This window comes from Natrix helvetica (genome assembly GCF_964273705.1).
Source record: "Natrix helvetica genome assembly, chromosome: 5".
Classification (NCBI taxonomy): Eukaryota; Metazoa; Chordata; class Lepidosauria; order Squamata; family Natricidae; genus Natrix; species Natrix helvetica.
This window is the reverse complement of record NC_138551.1, coordinates 95052780-95078886: the sequence shown is the minus strand read 5'-3', so window position 1 is coordinate 95078886 and position 26107 is coordinate 95052780. Positions and strand designations below refer to the sequence as shown.

Below are 26107 nucleotides of genomic sequence, written 5' to 3'. Positions count from 1 at the left end.
AAAAATAATATAAAACAAGTTATCCTCTGTGGGTTGTCAGTTACTGGATATGGGACCAGATCTGAGACTGTTGATTGTTGGTTACCTGCAGACATGCCTTGCTAACATCATTAGTGAATGCAGAAAAAGAGAGGACCTCAAATATCACCAAAGACAACTGAACCCTGAACCCTATTTTCCACTATTCTGGCATTCTTCTCCCAATTATGCCCAATTCTAATCAGGAATATTTAAGAAATATTTAAGGAACTGGGAGATGAAGAGTATTAGAGCGTATTACTCTTTAATACTCTTCATTAAAGAGTAAGATACCACAGTAGAAAATCAAACCAGATTTGGACTGCTAATACAGGCTCACCTGAAAGATGAGAACAAGAGAAGATTACAAAATAACTAATAGGTGATTGAAAGACTAATGTAGGAGTCAAAGTGTCATCCTTATGTAGTAACATTCAGTAATAATCAGTGGTAGAAGATAAATAGAAAATACCTTGAAGACAGCCTCATCATGAGTTGAATAAGGGAGATCCTTCAGCAGACTGGTCACTCAGCTTCTCTGTGTCGCTGCGTTCCTTGTAATCTTTGCAAGACATTCAGACAACAAAAATGCAGCAGAAATTAAATGGATAGATGATAGACAGACAGACAGACAGACACATTTCTAATCTGCATTGGTGTTGAACCTTGGGAAGAACTGGATTGAAGTCATTGTTCAAGTTTTCCAAGTTTTCACTTGACCATTTTTTATTTATTCCATAAATAAAAACAAGCATTTTGACTGCTCAAATAAACTTTTAGTTCTGCATATATCTCGAAATAATCAGCAGTCTGCATAGAAAAATACAGCAGCTTTTTTTTTAACCTAACTCTAGCTCTTCCTATTTATACCACCTAACTACCGCTTTATAGTCGATGAAAGCAAATATTTAAGATTAAACCCTTAATCCCTTCCTAGGCTTGGAGTTTGGTTTCTGAAGGTTCCCAACTGATTGGCTGACAGGTTTAGAAAGCAATCACCAGTGCTTTTACATGAAGTGTCTCTTTTCAGGGTTGAGTCAAAAGTCAGACTACTTACTTTGTGATTTCCACTGTTTCACAGGAGTCTTGGGAAGAATAATTTGGTGGACTTCAAGGTTTCCTTTTTTAGACAAGGGCTTATGAAACAAGGTCTCACATTTCACCTTTGCATTTTGGGGGAAAATGTTCTGACCCACAATTTTCAGACCACATTTTTTAGCATAGCTTGGTGTCACGTAGGACTATGATGTCCCAATTGCTTCCTTATTGACTCTTGTAAGACAATATGTAAGACTTATATGAGGGAATAAAAGGGGAACTCATAAAATTTGCAGGTGACACTAAGCTGGCAAGAATAGCCAATACCCCAGAAGACAAGTTCATGATCCAAAAGGATCTTGACAGAGTTGAACAATGGACCCTATCCAACAAAATGAAATTTAATGTGGAGAAAAGCAAGGTTTTACAGCTAGGCTGGAAAACACCAAAGGTACAAGTGCTGATTAAGTAAAACCTGGCTCAAAAACAGTAACTGTGGGAGGGACCTTGGAGTCCTAGTAGACAATGACTCAAATATGAGCCAACAGTGTACAGCGGCAACCAAAAAAGTTAATACAATCTATGGTTGCATAAACAGAGGCATAGAATCAAAACCACATGAGGTATTAATACCACTTTATAAAACCTTAGTAAGGCCACACCTGAATTCTGCATCCAGTTTTGGTCACCACATTACAAAAAAGATGTGCAGAGAAGAGCAACTAAGATGATTAAAGGCCTGGAGACTAAAACATACGAAGAACGGTTGCAGGAATTGGATATGGCTATTCTAGAGAAAAGAAGGACTAGGGGTGACATGATATCTGTATTCCAGTATTTGAGCGGCTGCCCCAAAGAAGAGGGGGTCAATTTTATAGAATAACAGAGTTGGAAGGGACCTTGAAGGTCTTCAAGTCTAACCCCCTTCTTAGGCAGGAAACCCTACACCACTTCAGACAAATGGTTATCCAATATCTTCTTTAATACTTCCAGCGTTGGAGCATCTACAACTTCTAGAGTCTAGACCACTTTAACCACTAGACCAAATTGGCTCCCAAATCAAATTATGATTTGTTTTTCTTGGTAGTGGTGATAAGCTAATAGTTTAAAAAGTTGTCCCTCCTGATCTGTTCTTATTCTGATACAAGATTTAGGTAAATCAGCAGAAAATTTAAATTTCATGTAATATTCTTAACAATCTTCTATGTAAGATAGTGTATTGTTTATTATATAGCACTGCTGTATCACATTAGAAACATTAGAAATGACATTGTACTGGTGCTCTTTTAATGGATATATTTGGTTGAATATTGATCGTAACCAATGTCCTTTATAATGTAACTGTTACAAAAGTTCCCAAATTAATTTTGTTGAATTGATCCACTAAATATTGCAGTATAATGTCATAGAAATTTAATAGTGGTGTCATAACGTGTGAAACAAAAGGGACACAGTGGCTCAGTGGCTAAGACACTGAGCTTCTTGATCAGAAAAGTCAGCTGTTCAGCAGTTCGAATCCCTAGCATCACATAACAGAGTGAGCTCCTGTTACTTGTCCAGCTTCTGCCAATCTAGCAGTTCGAAAAGCACGTAAAAAATGCAAGTAGAAAAATAGGGACCACCTTTGGTGGGAAGGTAACAGCGTTCTATGCGCCTTCACCTTCAGCATTTAGTCATGCCAGCCACATGATCACGGAGACGTCTTCGGACAATGCTGGTTCTTCAGCTTTGAAACAGAGATGAGCACTGCCCCCTAGAGTCAGGAACGGCTAGCACATATGTGCGAAGGGAACCTTTACCTTTAACTTGTGAATTCTACACAACTGCTTCTGATCAGGATAAAAATTAGATGCCATCCTTTAGGATAGTGATTTTACTGCCGGGCTTACTGAATCAATAAGGAAAAAGACTAAAGAAAGGGGGAAAAAAGGATTGAAGAATTACATCTAAGTAGCAGATGAGATGGTGTGAACCTCAGATTTCAGGAACGAGAAAGGGAGATGGTACAAAAAGAATAGGACAGATCCATTCTGTAGTTTTATTAATCTAAATTACATGAACATGAAATAGAATTCAGTAAAACTATGTCTAGATGGCAAATCTAGGCAACATACTAAAAAGCAGAGGCATCACCCTACTAACAAAGTGCATGTCGTCAAGGCTATGGTTTTCCCAGTTGCAATGTATGGCTGTGAAAGTTGGACCATAAGGAAGGCTGAGCGCCAAAGAATTGAGGCCTTTGAACCAATGTTCTCTCTAATTTTTTTTCAGTGTGCACGGAAAAGTATAGTGTTTGAGAGCCACATTTTCATGCCTGAGCAGTGAGCACCTGAATTTTTTTCACAAGGATTCTTACCCGCTCGATCTCTTTCGTTCCTCCATTTCCCCACTCCTCTCCTCCACCTTCAAACTGCTCGCGCGGGGTTGCCTGCTCTGAATCCGTCTTATAAGAAGCAATATTTGAAATAGATATTTAATCAAAGCAGAATATAGTGCAAAAATTAAGTTTCCTTTTTTTATAGCCCTATCATTCTGCTGGTTCATATTCAGTTCACAATGAACTCTTAATCAAACATCTTTTTCATAAGTACAGTTTATTTACCTCTCCAGGTACCTTCCAAATCATATAAACAATCAAACTTGGAATTTGTCTGATTTTATTCATATCAGCAGCTAATATCTTTGTATTGCAGATTCAATTCATTCAGAGCAAAAAGCCATTCACAAGTCACGTTGTTATCTTTTCCAAAGCATCAAATGTGCCTTTTCATTCAGCTCTTCAGACTTTCTGATGAAGACATACTTTTTTGTTAGCAAATAACTAAACCAAAATAAGAGCTATCTAGCTCTGCCTTTTTGTCACTATTTTGTTGTACTCACTGTGCAATTGCAATCAGTTGTATCAGTATATTGGCAATATATGAATTCTTTTTTCTCTTTTAATGTGAACATTTCAAAATAAGCCCTTTCTATTAGTTTCCTTCCCTAACCTCAGTTCACATTATTATTTGTCTTGGTACCAACTTCACAGTTCTATATATTATATAGATATAATATATATATTATAATGTAATAATGCTCGGCTACCTTGTGGCTTTGAAAGGAATGCACCAAGGATTGTTACAGAGGAAGTTGGATTTGCAAAGAAAAACACACTTTTCTTCTGCACGTCTTTCCCTGTTTATACATTCTTGAAATGTCTCGCGTAGGCATACCACGGATTCTAATTCTTTGCAGATGCATCCTTTCCTTCCACCTCACCTCACCAGCTCCCAAACCTCCAGGTAACCCTATTATTTCAAGGCAATCAACCCACTTTTTTTCAGACACCCTCCTTTATTGTTTTTTTAAAAAAGTTTAAACTCCATAGACACATATTCTGCTATCCCTACCTAGTCCCCAAAGGGGGAATAGTGTACATGGCTGACTCTTCCTTGCCGCGGCAGATGGCTGCGATGCGAGGGGCAGCTCCCACGCATCTGGAGGACTCCTGTTGGATGGATGGATGGCTTGCCTTTCTCCTAACTGTGCTTGCTCAAGCACTTTTGATTTCTTGAAAAGCAAGTTTAGGATCCCGCTTTGGTGACTGGTACGAAAGTCACATGGCCTGATGGGTTCACGCGTTCCTCAATGGGGGAGGGGGGGAGAAAGTCCACTGACAAGCGACCGCACTATGGGGAAAGGAGGGCGAGAGGCAGTGGGGAATTAACAGGCAGCAGCCACAGCATCCAAGGCTGCAGAACTCCCTCTTCGCCCTTTCATATGCCATCTGCATTCCCACGCTCCAAGTAAGCCTTCCCGCAGAAGAAAAGAGCCAGGGACGGAGCTCCTCCTGCCCTGTTTCAATCCCCTCTTCGCCCTTCCCGCAAAGAACCTGGGAGCCTCCGACCTTTAGGGAGAAGAGGATTGGGATTGCGAGAGGGAGAACGAGCCTTGCGAAAGGGAGAACCCGTGCAAGAGGCGATGGGCTGGGGACTGCCACGGGACTGGGCACATCAAAAATCACTGTGCGGCAGTTGGAAACGGTGCACGGTGTTTTCTTCTCACGTGCATGGCCATGCAGCCGCTCAGCTTCGAACAACAACAGGAATTACAATGTGTTGAGATCAGGGGTATCAAACTCACGTAGTAACAGAGGCATCACGTGACGTATTGTGACTTTTCCCCCCTTTGCTAAGCTGGGTGTGGGCACGGCCAGCACGTGACGCATCTGGCCCATGGGCCGCATGTTTGACAGCCCTGGTTTAGATGATCACAGTTGGCAGTTGGAAACTGCTGCACGGTGTTTTCTTCTCATGTGCATGGCCATGCAGCCACGCAGCTTAGAGGGAACATTGCTTTGAACTCTGGTGCTGGAGAAGACTCCTGCGAGCCCCTTAGACTGCAAGGCGATCAAACCGGTCAGTCCTAGAGGAGATCAACCCTGACTCCTCTTTAGAAGGCCAGATCCTGAAGACGAAACTCAAATAATTTGACCACCTGATGAGAAGGAAGGACTCAATGGAGAAGAGCCTAATGCTGGGAAAGATTGAGGGCAAAAGAAGAATGGGACGGTAGAGAATGAGGTGGCTGGATGGAATCACTGAAGCAGTCGGTGTGAGCTTAAATGGACTCCAGAGGATGGTAGAGGACAGGAAGGCCTGGAGGAATGTTGTCCATTGGGTTGCAATGGGTTGGACATGACTTCGCAACTAACAATAACAGAAACTACAATGTATTGAGATCAGGGGTGTCAAACTCACGTAGTAACAGAGGCGTCACGTGACATATCATGACTTTCCCCCCTTTGCTAAACTGGGTGTGGGCATGGCCAGCAAGTGACGCATCTGGCCCATGGGCTGCATGTTTGACAGCCCTGTTTAGATTATCACAATTAATCTCTCTTTTTTTTGGCCAATGCCCCTCCCTATTTGTTTTTCTACCCCCGTTTGATAATCTTGATACCAAGCCTGTATTTCTTTCAGTCCTGACATTCATTGGGAGGTTTAACAAATGGCAAACATTAATCAGGAATAGAACAAACAGCAGATATTACAGACAATATCTGAATTTTTTCCAAAGAGGAAATGATCGATCATCTGTGACCTTGACTTTGTGATGGATTTGATGATTGAATTCCAATTCAATTTTTAGATCCTGCTTGGTTAGTCTTTCAGTTTGCAGAGCTCTTGTGAAACCATCTCATTTTTTTTTTATCCTCATCAAAAATTTGCCACTGAAAGTTTGTCATTTCTCTGCCAAATTTCAACACTATGTTTTTTTTATCCATTTCCTGGAACTTTGCAGGGCGAGTTGATCTTAAATTAATCCCTTTTTTCTTTCTAGGAATATATACTAAAATAAGAAAACTGCTTTTTTTTTTTTTAACCAGAAGTCAGAATGGATCAGCTCTCTTCTGTCTTTTCTAAAACAGACAAAAAATGTACTAGTTGAGCTGGTTTTCTAAATATAATGGATTCCACACCTTGTTTTTCTTTAACTTATCTATTATGCTGCAAAAGGAGATCCATCTGTGAGACAGAATGACATAATCATCAACAACATTCTACAATTGTTTGGATAAAAGAAGGAATAATTAAGAATATAATAAATAAATATAATAATAAAGAGAAGGAAGAAAACTAATTCCCACAACACTGTCATATTACTTACTAAGACTGCATTGCCATTATTCTTTTCTTCCTGCCTAGTACCTATCTCTTCCCACTTATGACTATAACCATATTGCTTGTATGCGCGCACACACACAGTGTGTCCCTGACCAAAACGGCAGTAGTAGCAGTCAGAACCCACCCCTGGTAACCTATGACTATCACTAAGTGTTGTATCTTATGATTCTTGATGAATGTATTCTATTTTATTTTTTCATTATGTACATTGAGAGTATATGCACCAAAGACAAATTCCTTTTGGGTCCAATCACACTTGGCCAATAAAGAATTCTGTTCTGTTCTATTCTATATGAAATTTGGAAAAGCAGTTCTAGCATTTGAATTTGTGATCTGTTGCTTTGAACCCTTTGCTTTCTATATGCGTGCCAGAAGCACCTAGAGATTATAGACATGTAACATCTAACACTAAACAAATAAAGTAGGTCATAGAAATATGGCACATGTAAAAAGTATGTAGAATAAATAGTATTAAAACTAAGTGACTTTAGGCCAGCATTGGGCTACCTTGACAACGTATTCTTTCACTGGTAGGAGATCTTCTGTTGAAGGACATTGCATGCACCATAGCATGTGTGAGATGGATTGCTCTTCATCACATTCATGCAGAATATTTCTTCTACAGGAAAGTCCCGTTTTCTTAGATCAAAAGACAGTCTGGAACCCTTTGCTGATGTGCTTTGAATGCTTGGAGTAGATGGTTCCTGGTGGAGTCATCCTAGTTCATTAGTTAGGAGTTGGTGAATTGGACTCAACCACTGGGAACTGTTGGGCATATGTCAACCATCCCAACCACTCCTTAGGAATAATTCATAGCATCTTTTAGACTTCTTCAGCTTCAACCGCAATAATACATGAACACACAACAGATACAAACTCAAGGTAAACCATTCAAAACCCGAATGCAGAAAATATGACTTCAGCAACAGAGTGGTCAATGCCTGGAATGCTCTACCTGACTCTGTGGTTACATCCCCAAACCCCCATAACTTTAACCTTAGTCTACTGTTGACCTCACCCCATTCCTAAGAGGTCTGTAAGGGGTGTGCATAAGCGCACCAGCGTGCCTAACATCCCTGTCCTAATGTCCTCATTTATTTGTACTCATTTCCTGTGTTCTTATTCATGTTTATTCTTATTCCTGTTATCTTGTACATGAGTGATGAACTAACTGAATGAATGAATAAATAAATTCCAAATAAATACTTGAGCCTCCCACACTCTATCTTATTCCTTGTTCTCTTCTACTTCCTCTAACCTTGCCAATGTAATCATTTTTTCCCTAATCCATCATCTTCTGCTTGCATTCCATGCCCAAACTGTGAGTTTCTGTTTACCTTTGATCACTTCAAGAATCAAAGTCAGACTTTATTTAGTCCAGGACCCATTGATTGTTGATCAGATCATCCTGCAGTCTTTGGTTCCTTTTTTTGTAACACGAGATGGTCATTAAAACAACTTTTGTAGTAATTTTATTATTGATGGACATTTTGGATGGGTAAATAATAGGGAAATAACTAGAAGGGTTGTACGTGGAAGCATTCAATACCTGCAAACTCTGTGAATCAGATGTGATGTTTACCCATTAAGAAATTCATTAGAAGTTTGTTTGACCATGCTATTGATCAAAGCACTTCCCCCCCCCTCCAAATAGTACAGCCGTGATCTATTTGGGCTTTTTTAAAATGGAAAATGTTTTTCCACCCCTATCAACTTCCGGAAAAGATTTTGCATTAAAAACCATAAGTAGTCCTGATAAGATGGTTGCTAAAGCATTAAAAGGCAGTTAAGTGATATTGGCTTGGTGGAATATAGCATCACACACATTATATACAGTGTATTTAACTAGTAAAACCCAAATAAATATTACATCAAGTTTAATATGTGATTATCCAAACATGACAATGGCCAATACATTATTTATTAGTTGTATTATCACAAACATTTCTCATGTGAACCCACATTTTTTAAGTAGCCCCCAAAGTGCAATGTATGAAGTTTTCATTACTCTTAAAGCACAAGCAAAAGAGATTTGATATCATTATGATCCCCCTTCTTTCATTTCTTTAGTGTTTGCAAAAAATAATAATAATAATAATCTCCAACCAGTAAAATTTCCTTGGAGCATATTGATGTCTAAATAGTAGCAGTTTTCACTTCTTGCTAATTAAATTACACAAAGTGACTCCGATGTGGGTCTCTTTGACCGTTGCCCAAGCAAACCTTAAAAAGCCTTGTAAAATCTTGCTAGTTTTTTGAATATCAGTGTGAATAAGGTCATTTTCAGGGGTGAAATCCAGCAGGTTCTGACAGGTTCTGGAGAACCAGTAATGGAAATTTTGAGTAGTTCAGAGATCCGGTAGTGGAAATTTTGAGTAGTTCAGAGATCCGGTAGTGGAAATTTTGAGTAGTTCAGAGATCCGGTAGCGGAAATTTTGAGTAGTTCGAAGAACCGGCAAATGCCACCTCTGGCTGGCCCCAGAGGGAATGGAGATTTTGCAGTATCCTTCCCCTGCCACACCCACCAAGCCACACCATGCCCACCAAGCCACCCCCACAAAACCGGTAGCAAAAAAAATTAAAATTTCACCACTGGTCATTTTGCTCATGTTCTGAAGTTATTTAGTGAATGTCATTTAGTACATCGGAAATCTGTTCTTACTAGCCTGTCAAACTCAGAGAAGGATGGTTGGATTAAAACTCACAGGTGATTAATCGAGATTCATTGCAAGGAATGTCATTCCATTTGCCATCTGGGTACAACTCTATGCAATCTTCTTCTTCTCCATTAGGTTCGCCTTTTGCCCATTGTGAGTATTGCATTGGGTCCCCGTTGAGGTGTTTAAAATTACCTTCTGCCTCCCGGTCGGTCATCCCAAGAAAAGTGTGTCTTCCAAGCTGTGAAGCCAGTTTTGCTAGGGCAGCGTTTTCCCCCGCATTTCTCGGAGAAGCAAGCTTTCCTCCAAACATGGAGCAGGTGGACTTGCCAGTTTCAAAATTGCCTTCAGCTCCATTCGATGCAAATCTTTTGGTTCCTATGATGGTGAAGTTTGGGAAAGCAGACTCTCGAAAATCTAAGAAAGAAAATAACCAAAGTGAATTCTTTCTCGGCCGTTTTCATGGTGATCATCCTGATTTTTACCATCAAATGAACTGAAGGAACATCAGGACATCAGGCCTGGAAGCCATTTTAGGCATTGGGTGCTGTGGGAAACTGGGAGGGGAGGATTGTATGGAGCTGGGAGATAGATAGTCAAAATAACGCTCTTTTCTCCAAGAGTCAAGGCCACTCTGCCCTGCATGTGGAGGTGTGTGTCTGGGAAACATCTCCCAGTTGGGGCGGTGCATTGATTGGACCATGCGATGGACATGTGGGTATTGGGGCAGGGACCTGGACTTTCTTTTGGGTGGGGAAAACCCAGAAGCTTTCAGATTCGGATTTTCCCAGATGTGTCAATATGACATCACTAATAAAGTGGAACTTTGAAGAAACTCAAGCCTCAGAGTCTTCTTTTGTTGGGGGTCTTCCTTGGAACCCTGACATGGGAAGTATCAGAGCAAAATATTTATAGAGGAAAAAATGTGTAGCTCAAGGTTGAAATGAGAGGATCTTGGTGCTCTCTGAGCTTAGTTGTTTTCTCACAGATGTTTCATTAGCAGGATGATGATGTTACCAGGGGTGGGTTGCTGCTGCTGCCAGTTTGCTTTGTGTCTGCTTCACTGCGCGCGCACAGTTGACTGTAAACTGTTCTGTGCATGCTCAGAATATGAAAAAATTAGTAAAAAAACACTGGGGAACCAGTTCGGGGGCATGGCCAGCCTGGGTTGCTGCTGGTTCTTTGATCCAGGCCAAAATACCACTACTGGTTCACCCATTCAGTTCTGGTCGCCACGATGTAGAAAAGATGTGGAGACTCTAGAAAGAGTGCAGAGAAGAGCAACAAAGATGATTAGGGGACTGGAGACTAAAACATATGAAGAACGGTTGCAGGAACTGGTTATGTTTAGCTTAAGAGAAAGAAGGACTAGGGGAGACATGATAGCAGTGTTCCAATATCTCAGAGGTTGCCACAAAGAAGAGAGAGTCAAACTATTCTCCAAGGCACTTGAGGGTAGAACAAGAAGCAATGGGTGGAAACTAATCAAGGAGAGAAGCAACTTAGAACTGAGGAGAAACTTCCTGACAGTTAGAACAATTAATCAGTGGAACAGCTTGCCTCCAGAAGTTGTGAATGCCCCAACACTGGAAGTCTTTAAGAAGATGTTGGATAGCCATTTGTCTGAAACGGTATAGGGTTTCCTGCCTAGGCAGGGGGTTGGACTAGAAGACCTCCAAGGTCCCTTTCAACTCTGCTATTGTATTGTATTGTATTGTAAATCGGTGCGAACCAATAGCAACCCACCTCTGGATGTTACTGAATTGGCAGTGAAACATCTGCAAAAAAACAACCAAGCTCAGAGAGCACCAAGGACCCCACGGAAGTATTTATGAAAGTCTTTGCAAATGTACCTAATGAGACTGATCTGTCTTACCTTCCTGGTTCTTCCTTAAATCTTCTTTCAGGACCTTCAGCTCTGCCTGTAAATCACGAACCTGAGCTTTAAGAACGTCAATCTCTAAAGGGTAGGAAAGGAGAGAATTAGTCTTCACTTCAGTCAGAAACAAAACAGATTTTTAATATAATGTCAGAAAGCTTCTTGGCTATGCCTGGTGTCAAATATGACACAGACTTATTGAGTTAGAACACAAGATTTCTCATACTTTGCACAGTATCAAAAGTTTGCTCCTCCTTAAGCCCTGACTGTTTCCTCAAAGAATTGTAGTTAGGAGGTTAGATGTTAGTTTGATTGTTTCCCCAATTTACTCTGTGTAAGGCTACTGTTATTGGGCCCCTGAAGTCGTATGTAGTTGGGGAGGGGGCTTTCATACTTGTATGCTGCCCAGATGCACTTCTGTGAGATGGGTGTGTATATATATAAGAGATGTAAATAAATATCTTTTTAATCTGGTTTCAGCCCCATTATTTTTCTCTATGTTAAGTTATATTGTAAGATAAAGGTAGCACACATGTGCTAGTCATTCCCAACTCTAGGGGGCAGTGCTCATCTCCATCAGCCAGCGCTGTCCAAAGACATCTCTGTGTTCATGTGGCCGGCATGACTAAACGTCAAAGGCGCACAGAACACTGTTACCTTCCCACCAAATGTGATTCCTATTTTTCTACTTGCATTTTTACATGCTTTCAAACTGCTAGGTTGGCAGGAGTTGGGAGAAGTAACGAGAGCTCACTCCATTACACAGCCTTAGGGATTTGCACCTCCGAACTGCCAATCTTTCAATCGACAAGCTCAGCGTCTAAGCCACTGAACCACCATGTCCTTTTGGTTATATTGTACACCATCCTAAATCTTTCAAACAGGGAGGGCCATAGAATAGAAACATTTGTTTTAAAAGACCTTTCAGGGTGCCACCTCATAAAAAAGGAGGCAGATTTCCCCCTCCTGTTTCCATTTCAGATTAACAGATTAACAGAGTTGGAAGGGACCTTGTAGGTCATCTAGCCCAACCCCTGCTCAAGCAGGGGACCCTACACCATTTCTGACAAATGGCAGTCCAGCCTCTTCTTGAAAGCTTCCAGTGATGAAGCTCCTACAACTTCCGAAGGCAACTTCTGTTCCATGGGTTGATTGTTCTCACTGTCAGAAAGTTCCTCCTTATTTCTAGGTTGAATCTCTCCTTGTTCAGTTTCCATCCATTATTCCTTGTCTGGCTTCAGGTGCTTTGGAGAATAGCTTGACCCTCCTCCTCTCTGTGGCAGCCCCTCAAATATTAGACGACTGCTATCATGTCTCCTCTGGTCCTTCTCTTCACTAGACTAGTCCACTAAGACTCCAAGATCCCTCTCACAGTCACTGCTATTAAGTCTGGTTTCACCCAGTCTATATGGGTACTTTTGGTTTTTCTTGCCTAAGTGTAGGATTTTACTTTTCTCTACATTGAATTTCATTTTGTTAGACAGGGCCCAGTGTTCAAGTCTGTCAAGATCCATCTGGATCTTGAGCCTATCATCTAGTATATCAGCTATTCCTACCAGTTTAGTATCATTTCCAAATTTCAACCACCTCTCTCTCTTTCCTGGGATATAACCTCATCTTATTCACCACTATCAATTTCTTACTCCACACTGATGGGACTTCAATGGTCTTCTGTGGCAGTTGGCAACATGGGAGACACTTTAGATCTCTGTGAGATACTGCCAATGGTCTAAATCAGTGTTGGCAAACCTTTTTTTAATGGAGTGCCAAAACTGTGTGCGCATTCCCACACCAATTCAATCCTCCCCACCACCGATACATGCATGCGTGACACACACACCCTTGCACATGCATGCACAAACCCTCTCCAGGTTCTGGAGGCTTTCCTGAAGCCTTGTGAGGGGGAAAATGACCTCCATTGGCCCCCCAGAGGCCCTCTGGAAGCCAGAAATGGATCGTTTCCGAACTTCTGGTTAGCCTTATTGTGACTTTTTTTTGCCGGAGGCATCCCTGAAGCCTGGGGAGGGCAAAAATGACCTCTCCTGGCCCTCTGGAAGACCGTAAATCAGCTGGCTGGTGCACGCATGTGCACCAGAACTGACAGCTGGCATGCCAGCAAATATGGCTCCATGTGCCACCTGTGGCACACGTGCCATAGGTTCGCCACCACAGGTCTAGATATTGAAGTATAGTACCTCTTAGAGCCATGTTTTAGACATGACTATCAACCAAAACTGGAACTAATGTAAAACGTCCCCCTAGTCCAATTCCAATAAGAATATTCAAAATGTTGATGTTTAAAGTATCAAAGCAACAAATAAGGGGGAGGGGGGGGAAGTCTATTGAGCTCCTGAGTATTGGTGGATTAGAAGTCAGAACAGATATTTCATTTCAGATTCTTCTTGGGTGACCTATTACAGAACAATGAGAATCTTCTTTGACTCGGGATCGTATCCTGCCCCATACATCCCTTCGGCCGATTCGCTCTCACAGAGAGGGACTCCTCCGGGTGCCGTCCACTAGGCAATGCCAGCGGGCGACGCCCAGGAGTAGGGCCTTCTCTGTGATGGGCCCGACCCTTTGGAATGACCTCCCCCCAGATATCAGGACTATCACCGACCTCCGTTCCTTCCGTAAGAAACTAAAGACCCACCTGTTCAATCTAGCCGGCCTGGCCTAATTCCTAATTCACAATTTTAGTTCCTCAAGCCTGCATTTTTTAAAATTTTCTAGGGGTATACTTTTAGTTGTTTTTAATTTAATTTTTAATTTTTACTTTTTGTACAGTTGTATGAGGTTTAATTCGTTTTTAAGGGTATGGGATATTTGTCTTTTGTATTCGTTTTAATGACACACCTGTACACCACCCCGAGTCCCTTCGGGGAGAGGGGGCGGTCTAGAAATATTGAAATAAATAAATAAATAAATAAAACTTTCACAAGTCTAAAGAAGCACTGAAAATGCTCCTGAGATCATTTGACAGTTTTACATGTAAAATTTATGATTTCCATGGAACGTTGATGCAGTTGTACAATTAGAATAGCTAGATGTGCTGTAAGAGAAGAACTGCTAATATAGGGGTCATATGGCAAGGGGCAGATTTTCTGGTTAGCTCCACAATTGATAAGGTTTTTGGTTAGGACAGGTAGAGGAAAAAGGATGCTGCATTAAGAGGAGACTCTATTGGGGGGGAGGACTGGACTTCCGGTTGGCTCCAGAATTGAATAGGGGGCTTCTGGTTAGGACCTTTGTGGGTCTTTGAATGTTTAAGGTTGCCGACCCTGGTGCTAGTCTAAGACAACCAAAAATCAAAGGAATATGGTCACATCCCATAAATTTGCACCCCATGTGCCATTTGTACACTAGAGTGTTTCCTTGTTGTTGTTTACCTAAAGCTAGTTATCTCACAGCAGCAACAATTAAAAAAAACATGCATGAAGCAATAAAAAAACCAACATCCAAAAACACAACACCAGAAGCAACACTCTTCCTTAACAGCAATTACTGGGCTCCAGTCTCACTTGATCCCAACTCTTGAAAAGAAGAGACCGTTTTTAGTGGCCTTAATAGAGTGCTATGGGGATCCACCCGTGCAATCAGCTGATCTACCAAAGGCTGATTTGATTAATCTGCCCTCATAAAAGAGAAATAGAGGGAATATATGAAGTTTAAGCAGACCTAAAGATGGATGTGAAGAAGAGATATAAATAGTATCTATTTCAGCAAAGATTCAGTTACTCCTAGATCAGGGGTGGGTTCCGGCAGACACTACTGCCGGTTTGCTCGTGGGTGTATGGCGTGGGCATGCTTTGTGTCCGTGCGCATGTGCAGTTCAATAAAAATTGTTCTGCACATGCGCAGAAGCGAAAAACAAGATGGTGGCGCCTATGGCTCCGCTGGGAGAACCAGTTTGGGTATGTGGCAGGCCTGGGTCGCTGCCGGTTTTAGTGACCCAGGCTGCCAAACTACTACCGGTTCGGCCAGACCGGTCCGAACCGGTAGAAACCTACCACTGTCCCAGATGATAACTTTGAATGTTTTTCACCATGCAAAGTGTTGAGAGCAAACCATCATTGCATATTCCTTTAATATTCTACATAAAAACCAAAAGCATTCTGTAAAATCTCGGCTTACTACTGCTCAGCTTTACCTGCGCTATCTCCTTTTTCCCCTTGCAGCCCTCGATCTCCTTTTGAGCCAGGAGGTCCAGCTTTTCCCGGAGGTCCCTGTATTCCTTTCAATCCTGCCAATTCAATGAAAAAATGCACAAACAGGTAAGTGAAGAAACTGTTTATGATCATAGCTAAGCTGATAAGATCAGGAGGGATGAAAGAGTTGCTCTAAATATATTGTGCAGGTGACCATCATTGGTCACCAAATAGAACATGGAATAATAAGTTTGGAGCAGTGGGGAAATCTAATTTTTTTCCCCTGCCAGTTTTGTGGGCGTGGCTTGGTTGGGATGTGTGTCATGTGGCTCGGTGGGTGTGGCTATGTAGTCATATGACTGGGGGGGGGGGTCAAAAGACAGAAACTCACTTTAACAATGTCCTGCTGGAGCAGGGGGCTGAACTAGATGACCTCTAGGTCCCTTCCAGACCTGGATGCTGTGCTCTTTCAAGGTATCCTCTGAAGCTGCATCTAGTGCCAAGTTTGTGGTCCTTCCTCCCTCTCCTTTTTCCCTCCCTCTCTCCCTCTTTCTTCCTTCCTTCCTTCCTTCCTTCCTTCCTTCCTTCTCTTCCTCCCTCCCTACCCCCATCACTTTTTTCTCCCCTCCCCCTCCCTCTTCCTTCCTTCCTACCCTCCCTCTCTCATTTTTTCTTTCTTTCCTTGCTTCCTTCCTTCCTCCCCTCACTTTTTTCTCCCATCCCTTTCTTTCTTTTTTCTTTCTTTCTTCCTTCCTTTCCTTCCTTCCTCCCTTCTTTCCTTTCTTTCTTTCTTTCTATCTTTCTTTCTTTCTTCCTTCTCTTTCTCCCACCCTACCCCTTCCCTCACTTTTTTCTCCCCTCCTTCCCTCTCTCTTCCTTCCTTCCCTCACTTTTTTCTCCCCTCCCCCTCTCTTCCTTCCTTCCTTCCTTCCTTCCTTCCCTCCCTCCCTCTCTCACTTTTTTCTTTCTTTCTTTCCTTCCTTTCTTTATTTCTTTCTTTCTATCTTTCTTTCTTCCTTCCTTCTCTTTCTCCCTCCCTACCCCCTCCCTCACTTTTTTCTCCCATCCCTTCCTCCCTCTTTCCTTCCCTCCCTCCTTCACTTTTTTCTCCCATCCCTCTTTCCTTCCTTCCTTCCTTCCTTCCTTCCTTCCTTCCTTCCTTCCTTCTTTCCTTCCTCCCTCCCTCCCTCCCCCTTCTTTCTTTCTTTCTTTCTTTCTTTCTTTCTTTCTTTCTTTCTTTCTTTCTTTCTTTCTTTCTTTCTTTCTTTCTTTCTTTCTTTCTTTCTTTCTTTCACAGCACTCCCCACCCCCTATTTTTGGCTTAGCAGGCCTTAGGAACTCCCCACCTGGGAGGAAAAATGGACCCCAAATGCTAAAAAAAAAGTTTAAAAAAAGTTCTTACCATTGCTCAGCACAGCTGATTGTCAGAACTTTTATTTTACTTTGTTAAGCATTTTTTTATTACCGGTTCGGGCAAACGGTAGCATTTTTTACTACCGGTTCCGGTAAATCGAGTTGAATCATTAGCATTTCACCCCTGGTTTGGAGGTCCTCTAGTCCAACCCCCTGCTCAAGCAGAAACCCTATAACCATTCCAGAAAAATGGCTGCCCAGCCTCTTTTTGGAAACCTCCAGTGATGGACCACCCATGACTTCTGAAGGCAAGATTTATGATTAATGGTTCTCACTGCAAGGAAATTTTCACTTAGTTCTAAACTGGATCTCTCCTTGATAAGTTCCCATCCATTACTTCTTGTTCTGCAATCAGGTGCTTTGGCGAATAGGTCGACCCCCTCTTCCCTCTGGCAGCTGCTCAAATATTGGAAGACCGCTGTCATGTCACCCCTAGTCTTTCTCTTTGTTAGTCTACATCAGGGCTGTCAAACTCAAGGCCTGCGGGCTGGATTCGGCCCATGGGATGCTTAAATCTGGCCTACAGGGCCGGCCTGGGAATATCAAAGGACCAGCCAATGCAGTGGTGGGTTGCAGGGCCCCTTATGGGTGTACTGGAGCCTGCCCAGAGCACCGGATACCATTCCAGGACAGTGCTCCGGAGGGCCCACCCACCCGCCTGAGCTCCTTATTGGTCTTTCAAGTCTTCGGTGCTTCTGCACAGATGCACGGCGCGTACAGGGCCTGTGTGACGCTCCGCTGAGCAGCTGGAGCATTGTGGAGGCTCATGGAGGCGCTAAGATGCATGCACGTGCTGTGCGCGTCTATGTGGACACCGACGGGCCTGGAACGGGATCCGGAACCCACCACTGAGCCCATGGTACCTCTGCTGGCCAAAATGGGCCACATGTGGACTCCATGCAGACCATTTTTGGCCTCTCTGGCTTACTGCAGCACTCTGCTTGCCAAAAATGGGCCAAGCGGAGGCCTCCACATGGCCCATCTTTGGCTGGCAGAGTGCTACTGGAGGCTGGGGAGGCCAAAAAAGGTCCATGTGGGGGTTTGGGAGGCCCCCTCATGGCCTGTTTTTGTATGGCAGATTGCTGCTGGAGGCTGAGGACGAGGGTGAAAATGAGGCATGCATCCCCCATGACCCATTTTGGCTGGTAAAGTGCTGCAGGAGGCATCATCCTGTCTCCCTCCCTGCCACCCTCGCCAGCCCACAGAGGAGAACTACAATGCTGATCTGGCCCTCGAAGAAATCCAGTTTGACACCCCTGGACTAGACGTACCTACTTTCCTCAATCATTCATCATACATAATGTAACTGCCCATTGGTGGTACACTTAAAAGCTCTTCTCTACGGGAGAAAAATGAATGAAAGCTCTCTCTGGCAGCAAACATCAGAATTTTTGCTTCCTTTTACAGGATGTAGAATTTATCACTGAGCGATTGCTCTGGCCCTAATGTTTGTAGTCAACATAGATCTAAGAAAATCTAAGGAACTGTTTGTGCTGTACCTGGGTCTCCTTTTGGCCCTGGAGGTCCTTCCTTCCCATCTCTTCCTGGTAAGCCATTACTCCCTGGGGTTCCTGGCAATCCATTCATGCCAGGAACCACAGAGCAGATGTTGACTTTCTCTTCACATCTGCATGTCTCAGGATCTGACGGCTTCACCAGTGACACTCCCAGCACCAGGGTGTAGAAAGCATGAAGCAGCATATCTTAAGAACAGAACCTAAAGAGGAGGAAAATAGTACATATTTTGTTTCCCTTTTGTTTGGGATAAATAGCATTCTGACATTTTGTGGTGTTTCAGCTGGTGGTACAAGGATAGGACGGCCTCCTCCCCCACACATTCCCATTGATCAATTGGAGGGAAACCACTACCTGGTGGTTGTGGCCCGCGGAGGTGGTGGCAGACTCAGACAATGAGGAGGTTGGGGAGGAACATGGGCCAGTCCTGGAGTCTAGGGAAAGCTCTGATGAGGGCTTTGTGTCAGAGGCAGAGATGGGGCCAGGGCCGTCTGACAGTTATCAGCTGCCTTCGGAATAGAATGCCAGTGGGGCAGAAGAACAGCTGGAGCCTGTTCCCAGTTTGCGCATGCATAGAGCTGCCAGGAGAAGGGAACAGCTAAGGAACAAGGCTGACTCGGGAATAAAGGCACAGGTGGACAGTGAATGGCCCCTCCCATAGGGAATAAAAGAGGAGTGAAAGGTGGGGGGAGTTTGCAGGAGACAATTAGTTCAATTCATTAGGGTGAAGATCTATTCCTGACAAGTAATTGCTGCTACAGCATCGCATTTGGAAAGTATCAGCCTGGCAGCTCTCCAAGCCTGATCAAGGTCTGTAGTTGTGAAATCCCTTGAAAGACTGTTGGCTCAGACTTTGCTGGATAGGAATTCACTTTAAACTAAATAAAAGGGGTTTTATCAGGACAAGGATTCAGCTTCATGCTTTTGGCAAGCCTAGGTCAGAACACCCGAGTGATGGTGTCCCCCTATTCATTTCTATGTTTTGAGGTCATCAGAAGCAAAGAAGACTGTAGCTTGTTTTCATATTGTACGAGGGACTAAAAATTAGAAATTGCCCTAATGTCAAGCAGCGCTATTATATCACCTACGGCAGGGGTGTCAAACCTGATTTCATTGAGGGCTGCATCAGTGTTGTGTTTGACCTTGGGAGGCCAGGGTGGGCATAGCTGGGGTGGGTGTGGCAACCTAGACGTCACTTGTGTCAGGGGCGCTGGTAGTGTCCCAAGTGCTCTGCCAGTGAAAAGAGGCTCTCAAGCTCCATTTTCAGCTGTGATGGCCCCCTGCAACCCTCTGCCAGTGAAAACAGAGCTCCGCAAACCCACCTCCCTTTGGGAGGCTTCGAGAGTGCTCCTGGAGGCTGGGGAGGGCAAAAATGAGCAAAAGATTTATTTATTTATTTATTTTATCAGACTTATTAGTCGCCCCCTCTCCCCACAGGGACTCGGGGCGACGTACACAAGCAACGGTCTACGGACTACAAAGAAGGAGGTAAAAATAAATAAATACAATAATCAGAGAAGTTAAAACCCCAATAAGAATAAAAGTTTAAAAGCTAACATTGACAATTAAAATTAACCAAGGGGTGGAACAGTTGTCGAGATTATGCCAGGCCGGCTAGCCGAAACAGATGGGTCTTCAGTTTACTGCGGAAGGAGCGGAGATCAGTTGTTGTCCTGATGTCTGGGGGGAGGTCGAAAAGATGGGCCATTTTTTGCTCATTTTTGCCCCCAGCCCCAAGGAGCCCCAAGGAGCACTCTACAAGCCTTCTAAAGGCTACACATGCCCTTTTTTGACAAAAAATAGGCCCATTTTGGTGAAAAACGGGCCATTTTTGTGAGGTCTGCAGAGTGCAAAACGTTTTGAAAAATTTGCCTCTTCAAAATCTTGGTGCATCTTATACTCCGGGGCATCTTATAGTCTGAAAAATACAGTATACTGTATATTATGTTTCATTGCACTGTGCCAGATGTTCAGGCTGCATTTAGTATTTCTATCTACTTATCAAGACCTTCCCAAGGACCTGGGATGGGCTGCTGTGGATGTTTCATGGTGTTACAGATATTGTTGCAGGATGTAAGCTGCCTTTTGCAATTGACTGAAAATATAGATAAGAGTTGTAGGAGTTCATAAATTATGGGCCTGTTTTGGCGGGGGAGGGGGGTGGCTATTATTCTTGAAATAGATTGATCAGTATTCAACTGGGAAGAGGCAATTATGCGTACGTGGCTCCCCCCCCCCGCCCTATGCACTTTTAAAATGTCTTGTTTAGTTTTGCTTTGTCTTTATGTGCTTTTTCTTTCTTTTGTTTCGGGGGTTGCATTTTAATGTCGCGAATAAAATAAATAATATTAAAAAAAGAAAATTAAGGAATAGGGTCGCATCGGGGAGGGCTGCTACGGGTTCGGCCAGGTTTGGAGAACCTGTAGCTAATGTTATGGCAGGTTTGGAGAACTCCAAATCCCTCCCCTGGCTGGCCCCGCCCACCCACCCCGCTCCTCCCAGGAGTTTCCCATTTTGGATGCAAGGTAAGTGCAGGGCCTGTGCGGAGGCTGAGGGAGGGGGGAAAATGGGCCTCCTTGAGGTTCCGGAAGGGTTAGGGTTAGAGTTGGGGCCTGTTTCTGGCATTTGGAGGGCTTCTGGAGCCTGGGTGAGGACATTTTCACCCTCCCAGTAGCTCAAGGAGAGCCCCCGGAGCCTGGGGAAGGCAAAAAGATCCCCCCGCCATGGTGCAGGAGCTGACTAGACTATGCTCACCATGGCCACGCCCATCTGGCAACTGGGCAGAGAACTCGTTGCTGAAATTTTTGAAGCCCACTGTATGCCTACTACTACCATGCATCACCCACCAGCTGTGTAATAATCCAGAAGACCTTGTTTGTTTCTACTAGGAAACACACAAAAAAGTGTCTCCTTATTTCTGAGAAAACAATTAAGCAAACTCAACCGATAGTTGCATGTGCAAATATCTGATTTCTTCCATAGTGGCTGAACTAGTTAATCATCAGCGTCGTTCTGAAAGCCAAATGGAATAACCTTCCCTCATTTAAAAAACAATGTTTATCAGGTCAGCTTAGATCAAGAGAGGTGGAAAAACCGAGACATGGCCACTGAAAGTCCTTCACGGGGATCAAACGGCATTAATTAAGTTAATCAGTCGGGCATTATGCAACAGATCATCAAATGCATACAATCTAATAACAGCCATTACTGGAGTCATGGAGAAAGGTGTCTCCTCATGAACTGGAGAAGGCCAATGACTTCTTTCTATCGGTCCATGATAGAAAGTGTCCTCACATACTGTATAACAGTATGGTATGCTCGGGGTGGGTTGCTGCTGGGGTTACTGCTGGCTCATTGCATGCAAAACGTTTGCAAATAAACAGATCTGCGCATGAGCCAAACATTAAAAAATGAAAAAAAAAATTGCAATGAAAATTGTTCTGTGCATACACAGAACCAAAAATCAAGATGGCGCCACCGTTGGAGAACTGGTTCGGAGGCGTGGCAGGCCTGGGTTCAGCGACCAGGCCGCCAAACCACTACCAGTTCATCCGAACCGGTCCAAACTGGTAGGAATCCACCACTGGGTATGCTGGTTTAACAGCCGCGGACAGGGAAGGCATTACAGAGAATGATCAATTCAGCACAAGAAACCATTGGTTGCCCCTTAACACCACTGGATGACATTGCCAGGTCTCGCTGCTTTAGCAGAGAAAGGAAGATACTTAGGGATGATTCACACCCTGGTCAGTGTCTCTTCTCATTTTTACCATTGGGGAGAAGACACAGAAGTATAACCAGCTGGACAAACAGGTTGAAAAACAGCTTCTACCCATGGGCTGTCAGACTCCTATATAACACCACAAACAGATTAATATGACGAATTTCACCTGTGCCAGTGTCGTGTCTAATATGTATATTCCATGATATAAGCAATGGTGTGATCCTGACGGTTTAACAACTGGTTCGGTGATTGCGCGCTCTTTAACAAAACTTACCTTCCAAGTTACTTCTGGGGAGTAACACAGCTGAAGCACAGCAATCCACTCTACTGTGTGAATCACCTGAGAGGATATAGGTAAGTGAAGCATGGGAGCGGATGGACAGGCCCTCCTGATCATCAGAGCGATCGTTGGAGCTACCGGTTGTCCCGAACTGGGCTGAACCGGCTGAATCCTACCCCTGGATATAAGATCTTACCCCAGAATACTATACATGTTGCACAAAATATGATGTGCATATGGAAACGTATGACTAGGTTCCTCCCCCCCCAACTACTTGTATAAGGATATTCTTTATATTATTCATGTTGTCTTCAGAGGTGGGTTGATCCCAGTTTGGCCTGGATTGGATGAACTAGTAGTGATGGTAGTGGGAGGCTCCGCCCACCCACCTGGATGCTTCTGAGCACACGAGCGCATGAGCAAACCGGTAGTAAAAAAAATGGAAACCCCCTACTGGTTGTCTTGTATTCTTGTTATGGACTGCACCAGTAGAGGCTAAACCAATTTCATTGTATACATGATGTACCATGACAATAAAGGCTTTGAACTTTGAACTCATGAAATTGTGCTGGGCTGCAATGGTTAAGTTATCAATTCTTTGTACCTTTGAGCCTATGGACTACTCAAGGTAGCATCAAAATATCAGATTTTCCTCACGGAACGTTTTGTCTCTGCTTTTCCTGTTTTTAGGCTATTTTCTTCTTCTTTTCTGCTAGAGTAAATAGTCACATTGTCTGTCACAATGTTCAATGACGTACGAAGTCATGATGCATTACTTTATCTAACTGTTTCAAATTTCATTTGTTTCAGCTTGCTGCTTCAAATTTCCTTTAGTTCATCTTAATTCCTGCTTTTAACTGGTTTCCTGTGTAACTCAAGATTTAATAAACCTCATTAATGCTGATTTTACTGTAAAGTAGCATCAACATCGATCCTGTGGAGTATCAATTATTCCAGAACAGCCAAACCTAGAGACACAGCCCTATCAAAGCTTAAATTTGTTGCACTTGTAATCTATATAATATAGAATCATTTATTTATCGAATGATTCACAAAATCATGTTTGTTACGCTACTAATTTAATGCAGAAGTTAAAAATCTACCCCATAATCCATTCATACCTGCCACTTAGCCTAAAACATTTCAGGCTGCTGCCGTTTATTGAACTTGACTGCACCTTAGATACCGATTTGCTGATCCTACATTTGTTTTATTTTACCGAAGATTATCTGATACTTTTGAGAATTGCTACAAAGGGACTGCTTTGTGGAATAATAAACATTTCACACCTTGTGTTGTGCTGGGAATAAAAAAGGGAAATGAGTAGTTTCAGAAATAGTGTATTTGGCAAAAGAATTTGATATTTTAGGGGTTGTTTTCTTGCAGAATTTCATTACCCAACAAGGGAATGTCATCAGTGCTAGAAGGGAGAGGGGTTTGCGGGGGGGGGGGGAGGACAATGACTATGGGATCCTTGGTGCTCTTTGAGTTTTCTTGTATTCTTGTAGACATTTCATTGTCCCAACTAGGGAACATCATCAGTGCTAGAAGAAAGGATGGGGTGCGTGGAGGAAGAAGGGGAGGAGGGGAAAGGAGGAGGAGACTGACAAGGAAGAGGAGGAAAAGGAGGAGAAGGGGAAAGGAGAAAGAGGATGACAATGAGGAAGAGGAAGAGGAGGAGGAAGACTCTGGGGTCCTTGGTGCTCTCTGAGCTTGATTGTTTCCTTGCAGACATTTCATGACCTAAACTAGCCTGATGATATTACCTAATTTGGATAATGCAAACTCAGAGTACCAAGGAGGAGCCGTCCTTTCAACCCTGAGCTAAACTTTTATAAATAAATAAACGTTTATAAATGAATAAAAAAATAAAACCCTTTATTAACTTCATCAATTCCTTGCTGTGGCATTCTCTTTTTCCCTTTTCAGTTTATTGACTTGTTTCCTTGTCATGTTTTGCTCACCTCACCTGGATCCCCCCTCCCATTTTTTACCCATCAAAAATAATTAAGATTCTGCTTCAGAAATCACAGAAAACAGATTAGCAAGCAGAAGGTTTCTTAAGCAAGTTTGATACTGAAAAAGACTTACTTACACAGCAGTGAAAGAAACCAACTCTTCGTGTATGCGTTTCTCAGGCAGTGATTTTGCAAAATCTGATTCTTTCGTTAATCATTTTCTAAAACAACAGGGGGAAAAATACTTATTTGTTGTCTGATTTCACCCAGGTTTTTTTTTTTTACCTGTTGCGGGAACTCCAGTAGAATTCACTCTTCAATCCCAATTCAGTCGAAATACGTTGCAACCATTTGCAGCAGAAGAAAAGAACAGATAAAGCAAGAGTGACCTGGGGAACTGCTTTTTTTTTTAAAAAAAGCAAATCAACAAACCAATTTTTGCTTTAAACAAAGAAGAACACATGTGGTTGTGAAATGTTACAACACAGGATAGGACAGAACAAATTGAAAAGAATTTACTGGGGGAAACAGGCAAAAAGCTATACTGCAAAGAAGATAAAAAAGGAAATGAGTGCAAGTAAAGTTGGAAATAAGATATTAGACAATCACTCCAAGAATTGGGCCAGATCCCATGGCTACTGAGGGACGGGGTGGCTCAGTGGCCTAAGACACTGAGTTTGTCAATCAGAATGGTCAGTGGTTCAGCAGTTCGAATCCCTAGTGCCATGTAACGGAGTGAGCTCCCATTACTTATGCAAGCTTCTGCCAACCTAGCAGATCGAAAGCATGTAAAAATGCAAGTAGAAAAATAGGATAGCTTTGGTGGGAAGGTAACAGTGCTTCGTGCACCTTCAGTGTTTAGTCATGCCGGCCACATGACCACAGAGACGTCTTCGGACAGCGCTGCCTCTTTGGCTTTGAAACAGAGATGAGCAGCACCCCCTAGAGTTGGGAATGACTAGCACATATGTGCGAGGGGAACCTTTACCTTTTTAACTTCTACATGAAATTTAGCTTTTTGTTCAATCATAAAGGTAGGCATTTTTGTTTTTCAAAAAACATTTTATCGGACAAATATTGAAAAGCACGCTAAAGAACAAAAAGGGAAAAAGAAACAGAGGAGCAGTATGGACATTTAGTCATGTATTTTATTTATGTCTTGCCTTTATAATTTTTACAAATGATTCAAGGCACATGAACACAGACAATATTCTTCCCTCTTCCTATTTTTCTGACAAGAACAACCCTGTGGGATGAGTTGGGATGAGAGAAAATGAGTGGCCCTCAAAATCACCCAGTTGGCTTTCATGGCTGGACTAGAACTCACAATTGCCTGTTTCCAACCTGGTGCCTTAGCCATTAGACCATTGGGCTCTCCAAATATATAGATAAAGAGGGTTCACAATAGCAATAACACTTAGACTTATATGTTGCTTCACAGTGCTTTACAGCCCTCTCTAAGCGGCTAACAGAGTCAGCCTCTTGCCCTCAACAATCTGGGTCCTCCTTTTACCGACCTTGGAAGGATGGAAGGCTGAGTCAATAGCAATAACACTTAGACTTATATACTGCTTCATAGTGCTTTACGGCCCTGTCTAAGCAGTTTACAGAGCCAGAATCTTGGCCTCAACAATCTGGGCCCCAATTTTACCCCTCACCCCATTTTGAGCCTAGTAGGCTTCCCTGCAGCCTTCTGGGACCAAAAATGGGCCAAGGTGGTGGGCGCCATACAACCCTGAGCTCCCCCTTCCCCCTGCGCATGCACACGGACCCCTTCGACCCCCCTCCCACATGCACGTGCCTCTCCC

At 43.0% G+C, this 26107-nt stretch overlaps 1 protein-coding gene across 3 annotated transcripts; it reads right to left on the bottom strand.

Annotated features, from left to right (window-relative positions):
• Nucleotides 1–9419: 9419 nt before the first annotated feature.
• LOC309392496 (uncharacterized protein) lies at nucleotides 9420–24719 on the bottom strand (the record flags this gene model as incomplete). 3 transcript variants are annotated; one of them, XM_081953790.1, is made up of 5 exons in its annotated part: nucleotides 24585–24719; nucleotides 18322–18539; nucleotides 15412–15504; nucleotides 11259–11342; nucleotides 9420–9799 (listed from the first exon to the last, which is right to left on the bottom strand). In XM_081953790.1, the coding sequence occupies exons 2-5, from the start codon at nucleotides 18521–18523 to the stop codon at nucleotides 9420–9422; spliced, it is 759 nt and encodes a 252-aa protein (XP_081809916.1). In that variant the 5' UTR covers nucleotides 18524–18539; nucleotides 24585–24719. The 3 variants fall into 3 exon arrangements, with proteins under 3 accessions (XP_081809916.1, XP_081809917.1, XP_081809918.1); XM_081953791.1 differs by lacking the exon at nucleotides 24585–24719 and adding an exon at nucleotides 24433–24553; XM_081953792.1 differs by lacking the exon at nucleotides 24585–24719 and adding an exon at nucleotides 24437–24531.
• Nucleotides 24720–26107: the final 1388 nt, after the last annotated feature.